This window comes from Thrips palmi, unplaced genomic scaffold (genome assembly GCF_012932325.1).
Source record: "Thrips palmi isolate BJ-2018 unplaced genomic scaffold, TpBJ-2018v1 HiC_scaffold_15, whole genome shotgun sequence".
NCBI classification, from domain to species: Eukaryota; Metazoa; Arthropoda; class Insecta; order Thysanoptera; family Thripidae; genus Thrips; species Thrips palmi.
Window position 1 is genome coordinate 9,461,451 of NW_023144624.1, and position 26,192 is coordinate 9,487,642.

Genomic DNA, 26,192 nt, shown 5'->3' on the forward strand with positions numbered 1-26,192 from the left:
GCATTTTTTCCGCTCTAAGAAAATTCCTTTGGCCTAAGAGCTTTTCTTCTGCCCTCAGGGCATCTTCAAGGCATTTCCTCTGAAATTAATCGATCTAAGCCTCAAGCTCCAAACTACTGCTTGAAAATCTTTGTTTTCATTACGGAAACACGTTACGATGTGTTTCAAACCCGTTGGAACAGAAACGACGCAGCGTTTGCGATTAAGCTGCGACTTCTACGGTGCCACTCGACGCTCCACCGGGCTATGCAATAATACAACCCAACCCGCCGCCAGTCCGCACACACGCGCTGTTCCCATGAAGTTGACGGCCAGAAAAAATAACATATACGGATAGGAAATAGCGCGCTACGCTCCCAACAAGGTATTCCAAGTGATCTGTTTTTTGGCGAGGGGTGGCTAGAGTGGCGGCACTGCAGGCCGCGGCCTAGCGGCGGGGGGCCGTGTCGACGTTCGTCGTGGACAGCGCGGGCCGCGTGCCGGCAGCCAGAGCGACGGAGCCAAAGCAAAACATCTGCTGCGGGGCCGACATCTCACCCTCTTGACCACAAGTGTAAAAAAAGTTAAAATAAAACGAAAAGCGAAAAGTGCTGCATGTCCTCGACGCGCAAAAAGAATGGATACGACCGGGAATCGTGCACTACATGTCCCGCAGATGGTCAGTCGTTAAAATGACGTCAAAATGAATTTTAGCTCCCGTGCGGTTGGGCCATTTCGACACATTTGATCGATTTCTTCGCATCGTTCTTATGAGGAGTTTTGGTGAACTGGGAAATAATGTCTCCGACCGGCTACGGCTTGTCCCATGGAAATCGGGTGCTGAGTGAAGTGAACCGGTGAAAAGTAGATCCCCAGCGCGCTCGGGACAGCAGCACTATGTGCTTGGCAAGTGCTGCAGCGATATCCACACATTATTTGTTACACATCTGCCGAGGGCTCAGCATGGAAACGCCTGCGGCGGCTTCCGTAGTCGCAACGCAAGTGGCGCGCAATACTTCAAACTTCTCTGATATTTCCCCTCCCTCTGTTCTTTTGCATTCTCAATCTGCCCCGAGGCGGCGAGTGGTAGCCCCGACCTCGGCTCTGGTTCGTCATTGATCACTGTGGGACCGTGCGTGTTTCGGCTTTGAGGTGTGGAAAAATTATGCGCAGAGAGTTGAATTAACCTTTTCTTTATTTTCTTTGAACGAAACTTTTTTGGTTCCATTCAATAACACGCGTTTCGCAACACATATTTTATAATAAACATGTACACTATACATTTAGCAACCACAATATTACACCTTGAAGTTTATTAAAGTCTTTTTTAACAAAAGGAGATCAATAAGTTGTTGACTGGGCGATTCCCCTTTCCAAACTAATTACAGAAAAATTCTAAATCACAGTGGGCAGAAACTTTGTTTTCTGCTTACAGTGATAAGAACTTCAAATATCATAAAGTGAAATCGCTTAACACAGATGTTGCTCTTTGTACTATAACAAATGACTGGTGATGATTACAAAAGAAACATGAAACTTTATATAATAGGAACTTTGCTTTGTACAGTTTTATTTACAATAATATCATATATCTGTGCAAAATAAACCTATCATATAGATACAACGGGATCGCGGAATGGATTGGACTCATTCGACGCACCCACAGAATGCACTAGATTGTTACACTCATTATTTAACAAGAAAGAATTAAACAAACGTTACTTACGTAACCCAATAAACTTTTCATTATGAAATAATTTTTGAAATATATGAAGTACTTTACAATTGACTATAAACACACAAAGACGAAAAAACAACTATTGACGAGTATTTCAAAGAAACGTCAGCAAATGTCAACAGGAGAACCGTAACAAACACATAATATGACTAATAGTAGAAAAAACATTCACAAATCTTAAAACAAATAAACTGCATATGCTGGCATTTATTGGTTTCATATCGCAGTCGGTAGGTCATGGCTCTATTCACACGAAGACACTTCGTAAGACACTCATCACTCCGCCAGTGCGCGCTGCTCGCGCTGCTTTGCGTGGCCGGTCTGGCGGACCCGTCCCCGGAGGGGCTCTGGAGGCGGACCGTGGACGCCGAGGCCGTCGTCGCCACCGCCGCGTTCCACTGCGAGAAAACGGAACGGCCACAGGGCCGCTGGCGCCGCTAGTTATCACAACCGCCCGTCCGCCAGACTCTGCGCCACTGCAACTGGCTGGCCGTGCTGGCCGTGCTGTCCCTGCCTCACGAACACACGTCCCCGCCGTACACGTCGCCTGCCCATTTGCCGCAGTCCCGCCGAGGCACGGGCACGGCGAACGTCCTGGCGTGGCAGTCCTTGTCCACGTCCACGCCCGGGTGCACGCCCGCGTGCATGCCGTACCCGTAGTCCTCCATGTTGTTGTTATTGTTGTTGTTGTACTCGCCGTACTTGTAGGCGTCGTAGTGCTGCCAGTCGAGGTGCTGCTGCTCCGGCAGGTCGTCGCCGGTCACGTGGAATCCCCAGGCCCGGAAGCGGCCGGGGTCCTCCATGAGGCTGTCCGCCTTGAGCTCCGGCTTGGGCTTGACGTCGCACAGCCACTCCCCGGAGCCGCCGGTGGCGGTGGCCACGGCGGGGGCGGGCTTGGCGGCGTCCGCCTCGAAGTAAGGCGTGTCGCCGGGCGCGGGCGAGCAGTGGCTGTTGCCGTACACGTCCATGGGCACGGCGCCGACGGCGCCGACGGCGGGCGGCGGGGGGAAGGCCAGGCGGCCGCTGGTGCTGCTGTCGTCCGAGCACGTCGTCTGCTCGTCCGAGTGGAAGCTGGTGTTGCTGTTGCCCAGCACGAGCAGCGTGGGCGGCGACTGGCCGCGCTCGTACGCGCACGACCGCACGGGCTGCTGGCCGAGGCCGCCGAGGCCCTGCTGCTGGGGCACGGGCATCGGCCGCAGTGGCGCGTCCAGCTGGAAGATCTCCTCGGGCTGGAACAGGTCGCCGTCGATGTGCGGGAAGTCGTAGCGCAGCATGTCCTCCTCGGGCACCAGGAACTCCTGCGCGGGCTGCGGCGGCGGGTACATGGCCTCGGCGTGCGAGTGCGCCAGCGGCAGGGGCTGCATGGCGGCCGCGGGGTCGTCCAGCCAGTAGGGCGCGGCGTGCTGGGCGCCGTGCGGGCCGGCGTGCGGCGCCACGCTGTAGTTGACGGACGGCGGCGGCAGCGGCTGCAGGGGCTGGAAGGGGAGCGTGGGCTTGCACAGGCACTCGAACGGCGGACACGAGCACGAAGAACCTGCAGCAAGGGACGACAACGTCACGCACAGTCCTACAAGGACCCTCCCCAGCGGAAGGCCACACGTCTGAGTCCGACGAGTTCTCACCTGCAGGGTCCGCGATGAGGGGCGGCGGCAGCGTCCGCGGCCGGGCGGACTGCGCGGCGGCGACCTGCGCGACGGCGGCCGCGGCGCTGCTGGCGGACATGCCGCTGGCGCGGAGGGCGCGCGCCCCCCGCCTCAGCACGCGGCCGCCGCGAAGGCCTCTCCTCGTCTCGACGGACGTCTTGACCTCGGGCCGGGGGTGGTCGTGGCTGCCCTTGGCCTGGAAGTAGACGGCGTGCTCCGTGTGCCTCCAGAAGTGCGTGACGGGGTAGCCGCAGTGGCCGCGGCACGGCAGCACCTCCAGGCGGCCGGCGCAGGCGCGGTTGGGGCACGCCTTGCCCTGCTGCTTCTTGCGCGCCTTGTCGCAGATGGCGGGCCGCATGTGCACCTTGCCGCCGTCCGGCAGCATGCAGCGCGCCGAGCACACCAGCACGCCCAGGCAGGACTTCTTGAGGATGTGCACGTTGTGGTTGTTGGTGTTGCGCATGGCCCAGCCGGACGCGTGGCGCTTGGCCTCCTCGCTGGCCGCGGGCAGCACCAGTCGGCAGTGGCCGTCCGCCCACTCCACCCACTCGTCGAACGCCGAGACCTGCGGCAAGGGGGAAAGGCGTGGCGTTAGGAGGACTCGAAGCTGGAGGCCGTGCTGTTCTTGCTGTCGGCCTTGCCGCCGGCCTTACCTTGGGGATGGTGGTGTCGTTGATGTCCCAGTCGGCGTGCTGGCTGTGCGTGCTGTGCGCGCTGTGCGTGCTGGGCTGCCTCGCCGTCAGGGGCTGAGGCTGGGGCGCCGCGGCTCGCGGGCTGAACCCGGACACCGGGAACCGGACGCCCTCGCCAGCTGTCGCGCAGGACCCTGGCTCCATCCTGGGGCGGGGCAAAAGGAGACGCACAAAGTCAGAATGAGGCCTTGCTGAGCCTGAGGAGAGGATTTCGTGAACATCACGGGAGACTCGAATGCGCGAGGCAGGCAATAGCGGGGAGTGCCCGCGAGTCGGTCCGTCCGACCGTCCGTCCGTCCGTCCGCCCGTCCGTGTGTCCGCCTGCACTATAATCCCGTCCTGCCGTCAAGTCGACACCGGTCGCATCAACATCAAAACCACGGGACGGTTCTGATCTCTTCATTGTGGGTGCAACCTGTGGCCTGGTGTGTGTAACCCGCCTCGCGGCCGCGGCCGGCCCACCGCGTCTATTTCCTACATTATTCTCAAGTTACACTCCCTTTGTTTTCTTTTTGCACTTCTGGTGTTACCACAGACCAGCTCGATTTGAATAAAGCGAGGTTTCTTTTCCCCTTTCCGTGAGATTCCACTTTTCCCGCCTCGACTGGATTTCGGCACGGGCTGGGTGGCGGGGCGCGGCGGGGCGCGGCGGGCCCAGCCAGGACCACACAAAGCAATGGCTTTATCGACGCGGTCCTGGATGTCCTGGAGGAGCGGGGCGAGGAGGGGCCGAGGAGGCCGAGGGACGGGTCGGGTCGGGACGCGACCGGTACCGCACCAGGACCATAAACGGAACGCCAGCCCAGCACTTCCCGAAAAGCGCGATGCACCTCGCCAATAAGGAGTTGTGGCCCGTCAGCCGCCAGCCCGTCAGCCCGTCAGCCCGCCAGGTAGGCAACCCGGGGACGCGCCTGCGCCACGGCCCGGCCTACCCGCGCGTCCGCAGGGAGCGAGAGAGAGGGGGGGGGGGGGGCGACGGTCAGGCGACCCGTTCAGTTTTGACACGGCCGACCATAGCCGCATTCCTTGGCGACACTTCGGTGTCGTCTCCTGGTGCGTCCGAATCGGCCGGCGTACACCGCCAAGCATCCACTGCGGCGGCAGGGCCGCGCCAAGGGCCGGGCCGGGCCAAAGAGTGGAGGCGCCGCTCTGCGATTTAGTAAGCATTCACGTCCACGAAAACTGCGGCCACGAGTCAATGACGAGCGGCCGGCACCGCGACGGACTGCCAGAGAAAACGTTTTCCTTTTTCGTCGTAAATCGAACGAGCTTATTCATATCGTCCTGCCTTTTATCCGAAAGAGGAACGCAACCGCAGCAGCAGTGTACACTCGGAACAAAAAAGAACGTAGCGCAGGAACAAAACGCGTCATCCCGAAGTCAGAGTAAATCCAGTTTGCGGCCCGACACGGCGGCGCGGCGGCGCGGCGGCCCATGTGACAAGGTGTGTCGTGTGGCGCGTCACCGCGACTCGGAGACTCGGACCACACCGCCTCCCTAATCTGACACGCGCGCCGAGCCTAAACACTATAAAACGCCACGGCGGCGCGCCAGCGGACAACCTGGAAGGGGAAGGGGGGGGAGGCCGCTAATTGTGCGCCTTCCCATCGTGAAGAAGGCCACCGTACTCTCCGTCGGCCTGTCGGCCTGCACGGTGGCAACGGCATTGCAATACGGTGCGATGCGCGATGCGACGCACCGCAGCGCGCTTCTTCGCGGCGCCTCCGCGGCCGTAAACAAGTGCCACCCATTGCCCGTCTCTCTCGCACTCGCACGGCGCGCGGCCTAATGAGCTTGGCAGCGGAGCCGCGGAGGGAAGTCCAGGCTGGTCCTGGCGCGGCGGCGCGCGCGCCCGTCCCTGCGTCCTATCCCCGGAAATGATTGACGTGTCCGAAGTGTTGCGCTGGACGGCCTGCTTGGCCTGCTCGGCCTGCGCGGGCATTCCTCCGCGCTGGGCGATAAACCCGAGGCGTCGTCGCGGACGTGGCGGCCGGCGGCCACGGCGCACGGCGACCGCCAAATAGAGGACCGCGTCGATGAAGTGACGTCAATACGGGGGGGCGGTAGCGGTAGGTAGCGGCAGTGGTCCGGGCGCCAGTGTTGACAAAAGGTCACTCGATGTCGCTATCGCGGAGGTGGGATTTGTAGCGAGCGGTGTACTTCGCGCGCTACTGCCCGGCTCGGCCCGGTGCCCGAAGCCCGGTTCAGCTCGGCCGGCTCGGTCCGGCTCGGCTCGGCTCGGATGCCGTACGCGATGCTATCTCCTCTTTGACAGAGTCCGAGAGGGCCGTATCTCTAGCGGACCTTAATGGCGACACGGGATGGCTCCGGCCGAAGCCCTGGCCCGCGTGCAAACGCTCATAATTTTACAAATTTAGCTTTTCGTTTCCTGAAACCTGACGCCGTGCCTGGCCGTGCCGAGCCGAGCTGCATGGAGACAGCCGCGCATGTCCAGCATGTCCAGCATGTCCAGTGGGGCCTAACGACCAGCCGCTGTTATTAGTGGCGCTTCTGCAACCCCTGCCCCCCCCCCCCTTTTCCCCCATCACCGCCCCGGCCCAATCCGCGCTCTGCAGACAAAGCTTGTCGGTACAGTGGCAAGGCGCCACTCGCCCGCACCGCCGCGCCGGTGCACCGCCACGCACCGCCACGCACCGCCCGTCGGCCGATCAGCAATTTCTCATCCCCGGGACGCGCGTCGCCGAGACTCCAAGTCTCCAGGCGTGGCGTCGTCCTTCAGGCAAGGCAAATAAATTGTCGCGGCCGAGTCCCGGAGTCGGCCGGCATATCGCCGTACCCTAGTAGCGCGTCTCTGCCTGTCAGTCGGCCGTCAGTCGCCTGTCGGTGACATTTCTGCTGCAGAGATCCTCGGCCTGCCTCGGCGCGTCGTTCGGTGCCTCTCTTGGCACGCGCAGCCTCGTCAATGTTGCGCGTGCATGTGCGTGTGTGTGAGTGTGTGCAAGTGCATGTGAATGTGTGTATGTTCTGGTCACGCCAGTCGCCAGCCAGCCCAATCAACTCGTTGCACGGTCAGCCGCAAATTTGGTTCGCTCGTTTTCGTGTTTATTCGACTCGAGCCTCGCTCGTACGTCGTGCGATAAACATGCCATTTGCAAGGGAACGCCTCAATCACAAGGAGGCTTGCCTTCAACACAGCGCGAAAAGCTTCAGCTCAAAGCGTTCTACGACGATTCAATTATCAGTACGTCTCTGTGCTCTTGCTGCAAATGTCAGTGCCAAGTTTCAACGTCATGAGACTAAGTCAAGCAAGTCAAGCGTTCAGAACGGGAAAAAGTCTTCCCGTGTGCACAGATCGCAACGTAAGTCAATGCTTTCAACGACCGCTCTGAAACTTACATGATGACCATCTCGAACGGTGGTGGAGTTGTTCCGGTGCGGCCGCCGTGATGACTTGAAGGGTAAAGATCCTTGCCGGGCCGCGTCACGCCGAGCCCGCCACTGTTACACTGTCGTCACACTGTCGTCACACTGTCGTCACACTGTCGTCACACTGTCGTCACACTGTCGTCACACGCGGCACCACACACACGCGCACTCACACACTCTCACGGCCGCCACGCGTGGCTCGCGTGCTGCTCGTCGGTCGTCCCGGAGTGGACTGGCGGGCCGCCGCTGGGCCGCCGTCGCCGCCGCCGTCGCCGTCCCGAGGGTCGCGGCTCCGGAAGCGTCCCCGCCGCCCCCCGCCGCCTCGCCCCGCGGCCCAACGCGCCGCTCCCATTGGCTGCGGCGCTCGGGGGCGGGGCGACGCCGCTCAGGCAGCCAGGCAGGCAGGCAAGCCACGCCCCCCGCCAGGTCTTCCCCTCCGGACCGCGGCTCCAGTCGCTCCAGTCCGTCGACAGCACTGGAAAAGCAGTTAGAACAGAATTTCCTACACTCGGTAAGAAAAAATGACCATTTCCTACTCTGTTTGCAAAATAATCAACGCTTTTGCCTACAATTACTGTTTAAATTTTTTTTAAAATAAATTGTTACAACCATGACTTTTAAAAAACGAAATCCAACTTTTACTGCTGGGCTTTGCACCCTTCGCCCAGCGCCCCATCCAGGCTGCACGCCACTCCAGCCGGCCCGCTGCCCCCGAAGCGCTCCGAACACAGAGCGAGCGACAGGCGACAGGGACTACTTGATTCGAGTCATTTCCCGTTTTACCCGCCTCCTGTTTCCCCGTTCGTTTTTTTTTTCCACCGTCCGTGCGGCCGGGGTTTTGGCGTTCCCGCGCCGCGCGCCGCGCGCCGCATCCTCCCAAATAATCGACGAATCAAATCCTAATCGTGTTGCCTCTTCGAGTTATTTTCTCCTCTCCCCCCCAAAAAAAGAGGGAGAGGAAAAAAAAGTATAGAGGTTTGCGCGCGTGGAGGTCCGACGTATTAATGGGAGTCTGCGCGTGCCGCGTGGCCGCGTGGCCGCGCGCACAAAGGCAGGCCAGGTAGATACGTGCGTGTTTTTGTGTGTCTTCGCAGTCTTCGCGGTGACGCAATGAATGGAATGGACTTACCTGCACCCGCTGGCACTTGACTGACGCGAAAAGCACTCACGAGGCGCGCCGCGGACTGTCCGGTCGCTCGAGTCGCGAGGCCCGGCGAAGCCCGGCCAAGCCCGTGAGAATTTGGCATCCGATTGGCGACCCCGTTCCGCCCTGCTTTACCGATCCATCATGCCGCTGCCACTGCACTGCAAGGCACTGCACTGCAAGGCACTGCACTGCAAGGCACCCCCGCGGGTCCGACCCGCCGGCCTCCCCGTCGCCTTGATCAAGTCCCCTCAGTGCCACCAGCTGCCTCCGCACCGCGCACGCACAGCCCTTGCTGCGTGATCCTCCGCAACTTTACATCTTCGCGCCGTTCTTTTTTATGTTTTTTCCTTTCGCGGATGTCAGCAGCACTGGTCCTCTTTTCTTTCCGTCTTTTGTTTCACAGTGGATAGAGATAGAGTGTGTTTGCAAACGCACCTTTCCGCGCGGTCCTGGTGGCCCTGGCCCTGGTGGGGGAGCGCGTGGACAGATGACCCGTCCCGACACCAGTCACCGCGAGGTGGCGGGGTCGTGAGGATGGATGAGTTGCCCGTCAATAGCGCAACGTCCGCGACGTGTCATTTGTTGCACCAGTTTCGGTCAATCGAATTCGGATCGGCAGCGGTGGCATCGGCGCAGCTGAACGAATCGCCGTGTGTTTTGCGCTCGCATTGTTTCCCCCCCATTCGGCTGCAGGGAAATCCTGCACTGCCTTGGATGCGTTCGCCCCTGGCTGGGAGTTTCGCGCGCCCAGCGGGGATCGAACCTCCGTCCCGGTCCCCGATCGGAGCCATCGCGTCGGGACGGGGGCGAGGCAGGGCTAGGCGGGGCGAGGAGGGCGAGGTCGAGTCCCATGCCGATAGTGTCTCCACCTTGGCCGATACTTATCGGCTCCCCGCAAGACTGCCGCCTTTGTCCGCCGGAAGTGGAGCACTGTGCCGAAAGCCGAAATCGAAGTCGGAATCGAAGTCGGAATCAATGCACGTCATCGAGTATCGCACTGGCACCCTCCATGAGAACGCGAGGCCTCGCCCGGGGAAGCCGAGGCGGGAGGCGGATCAGGGGAATGGAATGGGGGCGCCCGTCTCGGACCTCGTTACGAAGGGAGGCTCCGTTTCATTCGAGGAGTCCAGCGGTCGGGTCAGGTCGACGTCTTGATGGGTGGGGCGGCGCACAGTGGGCCAGAAGCCGGTGGAGGCGGCTAAAACTCTAGAAGCATTTTGAGCTCCAGAGTCGCTAAATGGGACTCGGACCGAACGTGTGACCCCACCAATGGATTGCTCTCGGAACGATCCATTGGTGGGGTCACACGTTCGGTTCGAGTACCATTTAGCGACTCTAGAGCTCAAAACGCGTCTAGAGTTTTGGCCGCCTCCACCGGCTTCTGGCCCACTGTGCGGCGGCCTGTCAGGGCGGAGGAGACTTGAACGCGGGTGACTCACAAGAAAGTCACACGCACACACGCACACGCACGCAAGGCTGCAGGGGCACGGATCGTTGGCGCTGCTGCTGCTTCGCGGTGGGTGGGAAGCACAAGAAGAGCACCAGCATGTCCCGCGGCTCCCACGGTGGCGGCGCGATGCAACGAGATGCAACAACTCGTTGCAATCACTGGCATTGGATCCATCAGATGATCGGCGAGCCATCGGCAGCCATCGGCGGCCATCGGCGGCATCATCCCCTAAACCTCAACTGCCGCCTCCGCCCGCATGCAAGTGCGGAGCCGAGCCGAGCCGAGCCGAGCCGAGCAGAGCCGAGCCGAGCAGAGCCGAGCCGAGCCGAGCCGAAGCCGACACCTCCCGAACGCATGCACACTTTTGGCCCACAAAAAGCTCCAATTGTAGTACTTACTTCTTTTGCATGGCGCGCGTCGCGTCGCGTCATACGGGCGGCGAACCGTTAAGTTGTCGCCTCCAGTCGCGGTCGCCCTGCGCGCCCTAGCCAAACGCCAAGTAGAGCCCTGCCGCCGCTCCACAGGCCCAACTATTCCGGACGTCTAGATGATCTCAATTTTCACCTTCGGGTTGGAAGTGAAAACCCAAGTCTGGAAACTGATATCCGCAAACGTCCGGAATATTTACACTCATGTCAAGTCGTGCGTGTTCAAGAAGAGAATAGGGCTCTGGGCTAATCCACCGGTTTAAATTTTCCTGTGCACCATCAAATAATTTTTCTCTAGTTTCTTCCTTTTTTCCAGTTTCTTTCTTTTTTTCCAGGTCGGCGGTTGTCTGGAACGAGCCACGTGCGCGATACGCTGTAGATTTGTACCGCGCAGCCGCAGGTGTGGGGACAGCAGGCGGGCGTGGCCGGGGGGAGGGGGAGGGGGGGGGGCACGCAGTATGCGGGGCATATCAAGCAGTGTCACTGGGCCCTGCAAGGGATCGCCACTAAAAGCATCAGCGACTTTTGCCTTTCGCCATCACACTATCATCGTAAGGTCCTGCATTAAATATGAACCACTGTATCCATGTGTTATACTTCACGCTAAGTTTAAACCGTGCTTAAAATTCCCGGAGCGGCCAATGAACCTCTTCAGACAACATCGCACCGTGTGTGCGTGTGTGTGCGCGTGTGTGTGTGTGCGTGTGTGTGTGTGTGTGTGTGTGTGAGTAACTCACTTTGGGACGCGCTATTGGTTGTTTAGATGCTGCAGTGCGATAAGGCCTTCGAGTCAGCTGTCCTGAACCGCCACCGCGCGCCACCGCCCGGCCGGCCGCAGTCCCGCGCCCCAACTTTACTTCAAACATTTAATTTTTGTTGCTAATCATGAAGGGAAGTGGCCGGCGAGATAGCCATCGCACCGCGACGCTTTTGTGTGTTGAGGTGCGGTGCCACGCGCAGCCTGGCGCGGCGCGGCGCGGCGGGAAAGAGTTTTCGTCTGTCATTTGCAAACGCCCCCGCGCGCCGCGGTCCCCGTCCCCCACCCCGCCTCCGCCAGCGCGTCCCCACAGCGTCGCGACGCCGCCCCGCCCCGCCCCGCCCCGCCCCGCCAGGCTCGAATATCATCCGCATGAGAGGAACAAAGATAAAAGGCGGCAGCCCTCCCCGACAATTAAACTCGCTCTCTCTCCTTGTTCCCCTTCACACTGTGGACATGAACTGTTTCGCCCCCTTCCCCTCGCCCTCCCCTCACTGTCCCTTTTTCTCCCGACGCTGTAGGCCCTTCATCGCATTATTCTAGCCGGGCATGGAGAAGAAGAAGGAGAAGGGGAAGAAGGAGGAGAGGCGGGAGTACGCGCAGCCCGAAATGCCACCAAAGTTGAGCCTCGCTCCTTTTTGGCCCTTTCCCCTTTGCGGCCGGAGGAGAGACTGCGACGCGTTTTAGTGCGTGCGTGTGTGGCGAGAGCGTCCCGGTGCTGGCCGTGCCGAGCGTTGAGACAATCAAACCAAAGGCCAGTCAATAGCTCCATAATTCACGGGGTTCACGAGTGTCCCAAGGCGGTCTGCAGGACGGTGCGGTGGGTGCGGTCGCTGCGGTCGGGGGCTGGCAGTGTGGCAGTGCTGGCAGCGCGGGCAGGCCGTCGCAGTCGGACGCAGCCGGACGCAGCTCGGCTTGGCGCTTCAGCCTCGCGGCTTGCATGGCTTTCAGGGCTTGCACGGCTTGCCCACAGGGTGGCCACGAAACGCGAACTGCGCGAAGCTCGCCTCGCCGCCTGCCAACTCGGCCTGGGCCGTCCCGGGAGGCAGCGCTGCGTCCGGGCTGCCTACCTGCCAGGCGGCATGCCAGTGCCAGTGCCGGCGCACTCAACTGGACTGACGGGGACGCCGACAACCGGACAACGCCCACCAGTAGACTCATTCCGTACAGTGCGGCCGTCGGTCTATCTCTCTCGCACCGCTTCGGAGCGCCCAATGAGTGCGAGAGAGAGAGAGAGAGAGAGAGAGAGAGAGAGAGAGAGAGAGAGAGAGAGAGAGAGAGAGCCGCCGCGCCGGCTGGATGGCTGGGCTGGATGGCTGGATGCCCGCAGGGGCAATCAATTGGACGGATCGACTCGTGAGCCGAAACCGACACCGAAACCGATCGCGTTTGTGACGTTGTGACACCGAGCCTCCCCCGCTACCTGCACCGCGGCGTGCCGTACCGTGCCGCGCCGTACCGCGCTGGCGATCACAGATGGTGATGTTCCTTTTAATTTCGCGTGCCTAGCGGTGCGTGGGCGGCGGGGCTGGATTGGGGGAGGTGGGGAGGGCGCGGCGGAGGGGCGGGGCGTTGAGGGTTCATTATAATTTGTGGTCCGCACGCTTTGGTGACGTCAGCGGCAGATGCTGACACACGCGGCGCTGGGTGCCGTACCGGCTGGACGTGGCTTCGGTGCAGTGCGCAGCGCGTGGTGCGAGTCGGGCCAGTGGGGCGGACGGCGCCGTCTCCACGACGGGGAGGTGGTGTAGTGGGACGACGTCGTGCAGGTGCAGGGCCCGGCAGCGCCTTTGTCTTTGCTGGCAGCCCTCCCTGCCACGGACCCCCAACGTGGCTGCGATCCGGGCGGGGCCGCCTCCCGGCCCTTCCCTACGGCCCTACCCTACGACCCTTCCATACGACCCTTACCCATGGCCCTTCCGTACGACCCTTACCTACGGCCCTTCCATACGACCCTTACCTACGGCCCCTCCGTACGACACTTACCTACGGCCCTTCCATACGACCCTTACCTACGGCCCTACCGTGCGACCCTTCCCTGGCCCTTCCCTACGACCCTTCCCTGCGACCATTCCCTCCGGCCCTTTCCGTAAAACCCTTCGGCCCCGCCCAGGGCTCAGTTTCAGCGGCTGGACCGTGACGGACTCTCAGACTGCTGGTAATAGACTCATTGTTGTTACAGCAAAGCGGAGCATGAAGGGTTGCGGAGGGGTGTGAATGAAGGAGGGAAAGGGGAGGGGGGGGGGAGGTCGTTGCGTGGCGCGGTGGGAACGCAGCAGGCTGCAGCCGTGGCCAGCGTCAAAGGGATGTCTGTTTGCCGAGACCGTGTTTTCCGATCGGATGCGATCAGACTCGGCAGGCGGACGGACGGACCGCAAAGTTGGGGCAGACATCAAAGTTGCAATCAGTTAGTAATCGATTTCGGTCGGTATTCGAACGCCGAGCCCGCGCCCCGCGTGGAGTGCGCCGAACCGACCGAAAATATATCGGCTAGGTATCGACGGGGGTCGACGGGGATCGACGCGGCCGGCGCTGCGTGCGCAGCGTACCAAATCTCTCCGGGCAGCGTTCCGTCGGCACGCGGTGGCGCGGGCGGCGTGTGGCGCGGGGCTGGGGGTGGGGGTGGGGGCGGGGGCGGGGGCAGCGGACCGCGACGCCGGCGAGGGGTGGCCGCGGGGCTGGCGTCCATCTGTTGCCTATCAGCATCTCTTCAAGTGGCCACTTTGTCCAGCGCACGCCCCGCCGCGCCCCGCCACGCCCCGCCACGCCCCGCCACGCCGCGGGGGTGCGAGAGGTGGTAGCGGTGCCTGGGTCCCTGCCCAGACAGGTGAAGGGCAGCGAGGACACCGCCGGCACTCCCCGCTGCAGTGTGCGGCGCGGTGCGACGCGGCGCGACAGCACGCCGTGACTTACGTCCCCCACGGCGCGCGGCGCACGCGAGCACCTGGCGGCCGCCACCCCCGCGAGGACGACGACGAGGACGACACAAACGCTGCCGGCCGGTGGCTACCGGTGGCCCATCCAGCCTGCCATTCTTTCATCGCCCGAAAACTCGATTTCCATATAATTGTGAGGCAAACACTCGAAGCACTCCCGGCTTATCGCAGCATCGAGCATCTCGGGCACATGCCGCGGCGCATGCCGGCCGGCCCGAACTTGGTTCATTATATGCAGCGGCCTGCCTGCCCGGCTTGGCTACCTCGGCGGCGCGGGGGCGGAAAAAGTGGACGTGCCCCCGTGAACACTTCATTACGCGAGGGACGCGTCGCTGCGTCGGGGTAGAGGAGCTCGTTGAGGTGGCGCGCGCCGTCAGGGAGTGCCAACCAGTGCCAACCGGTGCCAACGCAACGAGGAAAAAGAGTGTGTCTCTTAAACGGGTGGAGTGAAGCGACCGTCATGCCTGGGGTCAAACAGTCAGGACATTCAATTGAAATCTGTCACCCAAGGCATTACTTTCGGGAACGCTAGCCGCGTTTCAGAGACTGAACACCTGAGAAGTTTGAATTCCGGTGGCGTATTTTTGTCTCCAAAACCGATGAGGTCTCGATGAAGCTCCGTCCGAGTGAAATAAAGTTAGGTGGGAAACCTTTGCATAATAAGCTCCGCCGGGTGGGAGCGTCCTCAACAACAACAACGTTACAACCCCCCCGGTCGTCAATCACGGGCTGTGACACTCCTCCGGACCCCCTCGTCCCCTCTCTCTCTCTCTCTCGCACGCACGGCGTCGCCCGGCCGGCGGGAGCGACAGAGAGAGAGAGAGACAGAGCGCGCAGCGACCGCACGGCAATCACGGGGCTGTCTCTCTGGCGTCGCCTCGTCCTGCCTGCGGTTATCGATGTCTGCGTCCCGCGTTCGCGATATGATGCCATTCGGAGAGCGAAAGTGGAACGCGTGTTGTTGTTTGCATGCTGCCAGCGCGGCGCAGTGCGGTCCACGCGGTCCCCGCAAACGGCCTGCTCGGCCTGCTCGGCCTGCTCGGGGAAGCGCCAACCGTCCGCGGGAGGGGAAGGGGAGGGGATTTGGTTTGCCAGCCGTTGTCCAGGTGGGCCCAGGCAGACTTCGCGGGCCGCTCCATTCCAGTGCGCCCGCAGAGTCGGGCGTAGGCAACCCGCTCGCCTGTTACGCGTCAGGCTTTCGCCCCCAGGCTGTATACACGTGAGACTACTACAACTCGTCGACCCACAGAGCGAGACTTGCCCAATACAATTTCCACGGCGAATCCAAGACGGGGCGAGGAGACAGGCACTCCATAATAACACGGTGAAAAGGGTGGCGGCAGCAACTGTTTTGATTCCGGAGATAAGGCGTCGGCGCGGCCTCTTTCACGGCCCCCTTCACGGCCTCCTTCACGCCTCGTCGTCGCCCCGGGGCCGGGACCATGGCACGCTGGACCCCCCGCAGCACCGCCCGGCACAGCCCGGCACAGCCCCGCCGCCGGGGTGCTCCCGCGTGCGTTGGCCGAGCCGGGCCGCGTTTTCTAAAGGCGCGCTTCAGATAAAGACCTCTGGAATCACCTGACACGCAGCGCCCTAATCGAGCGGGGGTAACGCCCTGCCGCCCGGCACACTGCAGCACGGTGTCTTCGTCCCCACGACGCCGTCCTCGGGACACCCGACACCTGGTGGGGCGTGGCCGGCGGACAATTAACGATCCATAAAGGGAGTACACCGGGAAAAATGGTCTCGATGAGGTAGACGACAGGGCAGGGGCTCAGCTTCGTTGAAACGTTTGCGCCTGGAGTCTTATGACAAGCACTCCACTTTCTGCCGCAGAAGCTCTGCGCGGGGCGCGTTGGACTCCCTGCAATGGTCTCCCTACAGGACGCCTGGACTCCTGGAGCAGGGGACGCCGAAGACACTGTCGCCCGTCACCCCCGCCGCGGGGGCAGTCAAGGACACCCCCCTCGAAGGCCTCGAGGCCGTCAGGTAGCCGGCGACCTGGAGCGACCTGGAGCTGGCGGCACACCGCGACACGCGCCGTCTTCCGGGAACGGGTTCATTTCAATTTCATTCGATGCATTCTTCCATTCATTGTCCGGCCGGCCGTTCGGGTGTCAAAATAACAAACCCCGGCGGCACCCGGGGAGCAGCAGGGCAGCCAAGTCGCATTCCGAGGGCCTGGTGCCAAAACTAGGGACCAAACAATGACCAATTAAAAGCCCTCGGCCAGGCTCGGCCAGGCTCGGCACGCGCGGAGAGGTTAAGGCTGTGACAATATCCGAGCAAATGAATGAATATTAATGAAGGAATAATATCGCTAAACAGCAATCCATTTATCAGCCAATTAAAGGGGATGGGTGGGAATGGAAAGCAGCGTCTGTTCCGGCACGCGACCCCTATATCACTGCAGGCGACACAGTCAAAATAATAGTAAGAAAACATAAATTTTACGGGACTCGACTGTCAAGGGCAGCTTGCTAAAACTGTAAATTAGTTCACTGTGAAATTTCATCTCGAGGGGACGCGGCCATCCAGCTGCACGCGGACGGCATCGAGTTCCCGCCCGATCTATCGATTCGGCGTCGATACTTGATTCCGACACTGGCAGCCCGTTTCCAGTTTTCTGCCTGGCTTGTTTCCCCTGTTTGCCAATTAAAGGCGCACACAGCCAGACACAGACACACACAGACACACACACACACACACAACACACACACACACACACACACACACACACACACACACACACACACACACACACACACACTGCAACGAGGTGAGCGCGGTGCCGCGGTGCCGCAGATGACGGAGTTTAGGGGCGGGCTCGGTGTTTTCCCTTATCTCGTTTTTTTGATCGTGTCGCACAGCTTCGACTAGTAGTTCGGCACTGTCCCCACTCACTCTCCGCATATTTTTTTATTCTTAATGGTCGTCGCTGTCTCCTAACACTTTGTCGTTTTTTATGTTGCCACCAAGCATAAAAACGATGTGTGTGTGTGCCTGACTTCCCCGGCCGTACCCCACCCCACCCCCCGCTGCGGTCAAAGTGTGCGGAGCTTGCACGGACGTATAGAGTACTCCACGGCCACCTTTCTATTTCCAGTTTCTATTTATTTTTTTCATCTCTCCCTCCTTTTTGCTATTTACATAGCCCAACGCAAAATTTTCAGTGTGCCGCGTTGGGCGCGTTGGTTTTTATTTTTAAATCTGCCTGAAAGTGCAGTGAATCGTTCGCAGCGCTACTGCACCTCGCAGCGATCGGGACCGCATCATTTGGAAGTTCCTCTGGCTGGAAAGGGGTAGGAAGCCAACCCTTAGATAAATGGACTCCGAGCAGCACCGATAGCGTAGACCATACGTCACTGAATTTTTTTTTTTGTATTTCCACTTTTTTTATATTAAATGCTGGAGATAAACTTGTCTTTCGCACGCCCATCATTAAGGCCGGCTGGAATGACATCCCGCGGGCTAAACGATGTCACGGGACGAACGGGTGCAAGAGAGAGACGTTATGGAAATTTTATGAACCAATACAACACATTATAACTTTTGAGACTCTATGTACCGTGGCGTCTCCCGGCAGCGCCGGCACCAATCACTCATGAGTGGTGGAGCACTCACGCGGCAAAACCCGACGCCAACCCGGAAAAAAAAAATTGGATGGGAAGTGGTTAAAGGGCCGAGGACCGGTCCGGGGGAAACTGGGCGCAATTCTAGGCCGCGTGCTTATCCATCGGCTTGCTCCACTGCTGCTGCAACTTGTTGGACGCCCTCACCCAGGCCCTCACCTCGCCCGGGCTCACCCAGTGTGCCCAGCACCCACGGGCTCGTGAGCCAGAGGGGCTACCCCGGCCCACCGCCGCGCCCCCCAGTGGCGTGCATTGCATTTCTAGCGCGAACCGTTAGCCCGTATGGGCGGCACGGCGGCACGGCGGCACGGCACAGCGGCACGGCGTGGCGGAGCACTGTACAGTGTACGAGGTCGTGCACTTGTTCGATTGCACCTGCCTTTGTCATCGGGACTTGTTATCAGCGAGGCGCAGTGGCTACGCGCTCTCTTTGCTCGTTGACGCTCACTCTGTTTCTCCTCCTTCTTTTTAATTGGAGCAAAGCGGGCAGAGGGAAGGGCGGCGGGGCAGCGTTGCGCTTTTCATCGTCTTCCCCTTCGGGCCGCGTCGGGCCGTCGGGCGCCCAGACTTCGCCCAGGTAACACAAGGGGAGCAGCCGCGCTTTGTCCCAGGTATGGCCTTTTGTGGTGAGCGGCGCGCACCCGTTTAGCACGCACGCACACACACGCGCGCGCGCACACACACACACACACACACACACACCACACACACACACACACACACACACACACACACACACACACACACACACTACCCTCGCCCCCCGCTCTTCATTTGCCTTGGTCAAACACATTCAGCTCGCCCTCCGCTTTTGTTCTCGCAGCCTCTCACTCCGCTCTCCTTCTGCTCCTCGTCTCTCCGTCTTTAGCGCGCTTTAGCGTCATTATGTCCACATTGTTCGCGGAGCACGGCGGAGCACCAAATCGGCGTTCGGTAAACACTGCACAGGGGTGCGGCGAGATTGCGGGGTCGTCTGCCGGAATGGGCGCCGTCCCGAAGTGGCTACACTGGGTGTGTGCCTACACTGGACAGGCTGGACACGCGTGCCAACACGCAGTGACCTCGGCGTCACGGACCATCGGGCGGCGGGGTGGGCTGGTTCTGGACAGCGCTTCCGACCACCAAAAGTATACATTTCGGTGCATCTTTTGCTCGCGGCCTCCGAGTGGGGTGGGATGTGTAGCTACCCGCGACTTGTAAATTGATTTCGCGACCGCCGCGGGGTAGACACTCACGCCCCCCGCCCCGCCCCGCCCCCCGCTGAGGGTGGCACTGTGATATCCGATAAGGCAACAACAAGCCTCGCACTTCACGCTCCATTTGGCGACTATTAGGGGCGGCTCGCCACGGCCGAGGCCACGGCCGCGGCCTGCAGGCTGTGGAGGGCTGCACGCGGCGGGGCGCGAACCGGGGAAGCAGCGAAACAGGGACCAGCCCGTGTAACGGCTAGCCGGAAACAGGCCACTCGGTGCAACTCGGTGTGCAGCCAACGTCCAGCCTCGTACGCAAGGCTCGCGCAGGCCGCGACCCGAAGCGACTTCATTGTCGGGTATCCGATCGAAACCAGCGTCAACGGCCAGCCCATCCGAGCTGACCGGGATCCGGGACCAGTCCCGGTGCCTTGGCCGCGTTCCCAGCGCCGGGATGGCCGCGTCCGCGGGGACGCACTTGGCCACGACCTCGGCCACGACCAGCCAATCTGGCCGCACTCGCCCCTCCTCTCACCTGCGGCATCGCGGCGTCTCACTCCCCCTGCAGGGCATGCCCGCCGTGGAGGCCGTGGAGGCCCTCGAGCACAAGGAAGCACGGCCAGCAAAGCAGGGAAGGCGGCGGAGCGAACAATCGCTGTAAATGGCACGGTAAAAGCTGCCGACGGCAGTGCCACGGCAGCGCCGTGCACCGAGCAGTCCGGGCACGGCGATGGGGCACTTGAGCAGCTCGAGAGGCCTCGCCACAAGTTACACATCGTGAGAACCACCAGCACCCGCCGTGCGCGACCACAGGACCTCGGGACCACAGCGCAGTGACGCTGCTGCTGCACCGATTTCCACCGTCCCGACGGCATTGTGCTCCCTGAAGGTGGGCAAGAAGCGTCCCTCCGCGGAGGGAGCGAGAGAAAGCCTCGGTTGTCCTCGGCACAGCCACCGGCCCGCCGACGCGATGGCCGCCGTCCAAGTTAAATTAATTAGTCCCTTTGATATGCGAAGACGACGCGCTTCGCTTCCGATCGCTTCCTTGAATCTCCGCCGCCGACGCGGCAGGCTGGGCTGGCGCGGCTGGCGCGGTCTGCAGGTGGAAACTCCGCCCAGCCCTCCTCTCAAGGCGCAACTTGGGCGGTGATAAGACGCCAGCCGCTCCTTGGCGGTCCCCTTCGGCCTCCGGTCCGCTTCTCCCCGCCGCACATCCTCCACATGATTCTCCTCCCCGTCTTGGCCGGGCCTCGGCTTATCGGCGTCCCTCGCGGAGGCCGCGCCGGACGGCCCGGATTATTGGATTAATTGCGCCACGCCGAGATAAGAGCGGAGAGGGCCTTTGCGGCGCTCTGCGGTCAAGCCTCTTTGTCCTGGTGCTCGTCTCGGCCGCCGCCTCGGCCGCCTCGGTGGCGTCTTGGCCGCGGCGCGCCCGGCCTCGGGCGGCGGGCTTCGCGCACGGCGCGGCCGCGCGGCGGGCTGCCTACTCGCGGTCGCCAGGCGCCGCCCGCCGCCCGGCGTGGCAGCTGCTCTGCAGTGCAGGCTGATTCCGCACGGCGTTTCGTCCCGTCTCTCTCGCGCCGATGCGGAATGCCTCACGAGTGCGACAGAGAGGCGAAGGCGCTGTTCGTGATCGCTCTTGTCGCTCTGCAGGCCTGCGAGGCACTTGGTCTGTCGGGCGGAAGCAGATAAGGCGATAGCGCCGCTCCTTCCGGCGAGACTGGCGAGACTGGGACTCCGCGGTCCCCTCGGACACCTGCCGGCCCGCCGGCCTGCCTGACTCGGATTTGCCCGTCATTCTGGAGACGCCGTGGGATACCGCATACCGTGACCGAGGGACACCGCGCCGCGCCGAACGGATCAACCCGCAACATGAGGGAGGACGGCCTGCTTGCCGGCCAAGCCAGGCCCGGCGTTCTGTGGGACTCAACTTCACCCCCAGCGTCCCCGCCCCGACGGTGCCGGAGGCTGCAGGCCTGGCTGTCCCGCGGGTTGAAGATACTCCATGGCGCGACGCGACGCTACCCCGCGCCTCCCGACGCCATGGAGTATTCACACAGTGCCGAGCCATTGGGTGGCGATGGCAATCGATGGACAAGGCATAACAAATTTCTTCGAAACGGAGGGTGTTTGAGCCATTTAAGGTTCGTGTAAAATTACACGCAGTTGTTTTGTCAAGCGAAGGGCAGCGCAAGCAAAGAATTTGTTTTCCATCTTTATAGTTTAAAATGTAGCGCCAGTTTTCCCCCGTCGGGTCACCAACAACGCAATACTAAAATTAGTATTACCATCGAAACGCAGATGTTACAAGCCGCATATACTTAAGTTAGCCATACACCACTGTCGTTTTTATCTTCAGAAATCCGATGTAATGAAATTATGGTGCTCAAGTCAAAAGGGCCGTCCGAATCCAAAACATGCCGGAGTTGGCAGTGCTCCAACTCTTCGGTCTCTTCCCACTCCACTCTTCACTGTTCAGTGACGTATGCGGCGAATGCGAATGATGCATAGGGAGTGTTCGCTGGGGGGTTAGATAGTCATCAAAATATCTGGATTGACTCGTTAAATTTTAACAATGGACAAAAACGGGAAGAAGGTTATTGTTTGCGACAATGGAACAGGGGTAAGTTGATGCGAAGCAAGTGTAGATTTGTCGTAAGATCGGAAGACCGATGACTGCATCGGCTGACCTAGCCTCACCCACTTAGGCCTGTCTGTCAAACAGTTTCCTATTTTAGACAACACTTCTGTATTTAGCCCACATATAACATTTTTATTTTTGCCCCATAAGAAATTTTATGTGGTTGATGTTCATTTCCGAATCATTTCATGCAAAATTGTAAATTTGTTCTCCTTAACCTAAATCTGTGTTGTTGTCATAGAGTTACTTCATTTATTTTAATGTGAATGGAGATACCTGAGGTATCCTCCTCCTGTTTTTCTTGTCAATAATTTGATATCACTTCTGTAGCAGCGGTATGTTGGTTGTAAATTTTTCGTCTCCCACTACACCATGTAAACAGTAATTTTCCCTGTTACACAGTAGTTTTCATAAGTGGTGTTCTTGTGTTTATTTCTTGTTAATGTGATATTTCTACTCTGTTCTTTTAGTTTGTCAAATGTGGCTATGCTGGATCAAATTTCCCGGCCCATATATTTCCTTCCATGGTGGGACGGCCTATCATCCGAGCAGTCAACAAAATTGGAGACATCGAAGTGAAGGTACAGTTCCATCACTTAACATTTTTTTATGTTGTATATTTTGTATCTATTATTACAACAATGTGGTTAGTTGCTCAATTATGTGTTCGTATTTGCTATGTGATGTATTGTCCATATTATCCACTGTTGTTGTCAACATTGTTTTACATAATTATTATGATACCAAACCAGTCTTCCAAAACTATGTAGAAATCTTGCTCATACTTTGACAGATTCAGCTCAAAAAATATTTGGTGGCCCAAGTTGTTGAACAAGGTTTTCCCTAAGTATATAATGTTTCTCACTATTAGGGACAGGATTCTATATATGTCGGTAATTTCTCATTTCCAGGAATACTGTGTCAGAGTAAGAATTTCGCCTATTCGTAAGCTCTCCTGTGAATGTTTATCTCTGTTTGATTTTTGTTTATCTCTGTTTGATGTTTGTTCATCTCTGTTTGCTTTGATCAGAGTGTTGTTTGGTCCACCTTACGCACTGTGTGAGGCTGAAGAGATTCAAACCATAATCAGTGTCACCTAAATCATGACATTACATTTTTTTGTACTAACCTTGAATCCTGAATCCCTTTTAAAACAAGTCTTGTGCCTTGATACGTGTGTAAAATGCTCCATGCATTTCATTAACCCGTACTTGAGTAAATTTTTACTAAATTTTGTTTCAAATAACTGTGCTTACTAATATTGTGGAGTGGATAGGTAAACCTTCACATGCTGTTTCTGCCATATTTATGGTTTTCCTTTTTTAACCGTACTAACAATTCTAGGGACTACGTTGGAGTTGAAGTTAGGACTCTGTCTTTGATTCATAACCATTCTTCTAATTCCATTCTGTTTCTGTTCCCTACGAACATGTCCGATTCTTAGGACTTGGCCAGTATGCCTGTAAGTACGCATGGTCTCTTATAATATACTGGCCTTCGATGTAATTTTAGATAGCTGTGTATATAGTTTTAGGAAATTTGGTATGGGTAAACATGTAGCACTATAAGTGAAAACATTATACAGTTTGTACACATTTCATCATAGATTTATTATAAATAGAATTTTTTCCTTGCTCTTTGCACAAAAGTTGTGAAGTTTATAATTTTGAATGCAAGTTGTAACTTTAGGGTGTTGATATAAATATGTGGTTTCTTTGTTGCCTTTTTTGTAGGAACGGGCATGTGGAGGAGGGGCTTCATAAGTGTGTGTGGGGGTGAATGTATATAATCCAATTTCTGTAGCAAGATTGTTTGATGGTTTGTAGTGTGTAGGCTGTGATTTAAAAGTGTTTTTTGTTGTCTTTGCTTACTGGCCCTGGATTGTTTAAGCCAAGAATATCATTTAAAATTTAACATTTATCTGCACCTATGCTCAAAGATTCTATCCTCTCCTGAGTTGGCATGATGTATTTGCAAGCAGCATGATCAGCCTGCCTGAAAAATGCCCCAGTGAACCTAATTATGTTATGTTATATTCTTTTCTTATTCTAAGAAAAGAGTTAAATTTTTGATAGTTTGTATAAATTAAATTTGTTTTTCAGTCTCAAAATTTTCAGGCAATTTCCTCCTTTGTCGATTGAAAGCTAAAAAGGTATTGTTTGTTCTCAGGATCTTATGGTTGGAGATGAAGCAAGCAAATTACGGTCAATGCTTGAAGTCAACTACCCAATGGAGAATGGCATTGTCAGGTAAGTTTTAGTGCTCAGTGGCTCTCTGTTTAATTTTGACTTCTCTCTCATCTGATGTTTTCTTTGACAGAAATTGGGATGACATGTGCCATGTTTGGGATTATACTTTCGGCCCAGAAAAAATGGACATAGATCCAAAGGAATGCAAAATTTTACTCACGGAACCACCTATGAATCCAACAAAGAATAGGGAAAAAATGATTGAGGTATCCACAAGACATTTGTCTTAAAACCGTTATCTCTGTAAGAGCATTCCTTATATATTCTGTGTAAATGTTACAGGTTATGTTTGAGAAATATGGATTTGCTGGGGCATATATAGCAGTTCAAGCAGTACTCACACTCTATGCTCAAGGTCTCATCACAGGTGTGGTGGTAGACTCAGGGGATGGTGTAACTCATATTTGCCCAGTATTTGAGGAATTTGCTCTCCCGCATCTCACCAGACGCCTTGACATTGCTGGACGAGACATCACACGGTATCTCATTAAGGTATCAGTCAGTCTGTTTAAGAAAATCAAATAGTTATCTTACATAACATTGTGTGCTGTATCTACATACACTTATGATTTGGGAGACTCCTGAGCTAACTATCAATTTTTTATTTATTTTTTTGCTTAATCTTCTGTTTTGCAGCTTTTGTTACTTCGAGGATATGCTTTCAATCATTCTGCTGACTTTGAAACAGTTCGAATGATGAAAGAGAAACTCTGCTATATTGGCTATGACATTGAAACTGAACAGAAGTTGGCCCTGGAGACAACAGTTCTTGTTGAACCATACACAGTATGTATTTTTGTTGTATTTTTCACTGCAATTCAAAAGTACTTATTTCTGCATCTTTCTTATCCTGCGTCAATTTCTCTCAGCTTCCTGATGGCAGAGTAATCAAAGTAGGTGGTGAAAGATTTGAAGCTCCTGAGGCACTCTTCCAACCGCACCTTATCAATGTTGAAGGCCAAGGTAATCCCCAGTTTATTAGTGAAAAAATTTAAGCACTGTAGTACAAGTTATTGCCTTGTCTTGTTTAACAATTGGAAGCATGTACAGCTCTTAAACGTCATTGGTTTTTTTTTTTTGCCAGGTATTGCTGAACTCGTTTTTAACACTATTCAAGCTGCTGATATTGACATGCGGTCCGAACTTTATAAACATATTGTTCTATCTGGTGGTTCTACCATGTACCCTGGTTTACCGAGTCGATTAGAGCGTGAAATCAAGCAGCTCTACCTGGAAAGAGTGTTGAAAAATGATACTAATAAACTCTCCGTGAGTATTTAATAAAGTCAAATGATGCTTAATACCAAAGAAATTGCAAGTTAAGCGGCATCTAAATCATGTATTAATTTTGCAGAAATTCAAAATTCGAATTGAGGATCCACCTAGGCGGAAAGACATGGTGTTCATAGGTGGTGCTGTGCTAGCTGAGGTATCCAAAAATTCAGACACCTTCTGGATGACAAATGAAGAATATCAAGAAAATGGAGTTGGAGTTTTGAAGAAGCTTGGAGCCAGGGGCAACTAAGGTACCTTTCTGTAGCTCATCATCAACATTTCAAGCTGAAAGAAAACTTCTTGTCTTAGATCAGATCCATTTTTTAATTGATGTTATGAAATGAAGTCCAGGTGCTTCAGTGTGTGCTCTAGTCCACGTAAGTGTACTACAGTATTCCAATTCTTGCTTTCTATTATAAGAAAGGTTACCGTTGTGATATTCTCGGAGCATTTAAGACAAGTGTTCTTGTGAATTTACGTAACCTTGTTATGAGAGTATGAATGTAATGTTAGGTATGTATCTAATGTTTCTGGCTGTCCCAGAATTATTTTTTCTTTTTTGTACATGATAATTGCTCCAACACACAATTGCTGGGTTCATATTATGTTTACGTATTGTAGATAATTAACTACCAGTGCTGCCAGCAAAGTTGATAGTAACAACAATTTTTAATAGGATTTTGTACTGATGTTCTATTTGAGATCTTTTTCTCTTTTAATCATGTTCCAATACAACAGTACTGTCCACCTACTGTCAGTTTTGAGATTTCTGCTGCAAGCATTTGTATTTTGTTTAACTTGTATGTATAAATTCTTTCCCCAGAACAGGCTTGAATATCAGTACAAATATGTTTTAGCCGCATTATTTATTTCCTATTCTTCATCTTTTTCTCTGCTATGTAGATTGGTGTGCCTCTGCTGAAGTTCCTACTAGGCTGTAGAGGGCACTTTACCACAGGGTTCACTGACTTAACTCAAGCCCTCCATACTGAAGAAAACGACACACTATTTAGTTAAGCTAGTGAACCCTGCTTTACCATCTTTTATT

At 56.6% G+C, this 26,192-nt stretch overlaps 2 protein-coding genes across 4 annotated transcripts; one reads left to right on the top strand and one right to left on the bottom strand.

Moving 5' to 3' along the window:
• Positions 1–2,232: 2,232 nt before the first annotated feature.
• LOC117641192 lies at positions 2,233–7,650 on the bottom strand. Its single transcript, XM_034378337.1, has 4 exons — positions 7,410–7,650; positions 4,014–4,197; positions 3,340–3,925; positions 2,233–3,251 (listed from the first exon to the last, which is right to left on the bottom strand). The coding sequence occupies exons 1-4, from the start codon at positions 7,418–7,420 to the stop codon at positions 2,233–2,235; spliced, it is 1,800 nt and encodes a 599-aa protein (XP_034234228.1). The 5' UTR covers positions 7,421–7,650.
• A 13,794-nt stretch (positions 7,651–21,444) lies between these two features.
• Positions 21,445–26,000, top strand: LOC117641774 (actin-related protein 2). Of its 3 annotated transcripts, none has more exons than XM_034379393.1 (10): positions 21,445–21,602; positions 22,091–22,201; positions 22,532–22,546; positions 23,790–23,869; positions 23,940–24,075; positions 24,152–24,361; positions 24,506–24,655; positions 24,739–24,832; positions 24,954–25,138; positions 25,224–26,000. In XM_034379393.1, exons 1-10 carry the CDS (start codon positions 21,555–21,557, stop codon positions 25,392–25,394), a joined length of 1,200 nt encoding a protein of 399 aa, XP_034235284.1. In that variant the 5' UTR covers positions 21,445–21,554; the 3' UTR covers positions 25,395–26,000. The 3 variants fall into 3 exon arrangements, with proteins under 3 accessions (XP_034235284.1, XP_034235283.1, XP_034235285.1); XM_034379392.1 differs by lacking the exon at positions 22,532–22,546 and adding an exon at positions 23,065–23,082; XM_034379394.1 differs by lacking the exon at positions 22,532–22,546.
• The last annotated feature ends 192 nt before the right edge of the window (positions 26,001–26,192 follow it).

Bases quoted from the DNA above. Each gene is read 5' to 3' on its own strand.
- LOC117641774 (XM_034379392.1), top strand. From the start codon at position 21,555: ATGGACAAAAACGGGAAGAAGGTTATTGTTTGCGACAATGGAACAGGG. The intron at 24,362-24,505 runs GTATCAGTCAGT...TCTGTTTTGCAG, and splicing joins TCACACGGTATCTCATTAAG to CTTTTGTTACTTCGAGGATA. The intron at 24,656-24,738 runs GTATGTATTTTT...AATTTCTCTCAG, and splicing joins TTCTTGTTGAACCATACACA to CTTCCTGATGGCAGAGTAAT.
- LOC117641192 (XM_034378337.1), bottom strand. The intron at 3,926-4,013 runs GTAAGGCCGGCG...CCCTTGCCGCAG, and splicing joins ACGACACCACCATCCCCAAG to GTCTCGGCGTTCGACGAGTG. The intron at 3,252-3,339 runs GTGAGAACTCGT...CCCTTGCTGCAG, and splicing joins CCTCATCGCGGACCCTGCAG to GTTCTTCGTGCTCGTGTCCG.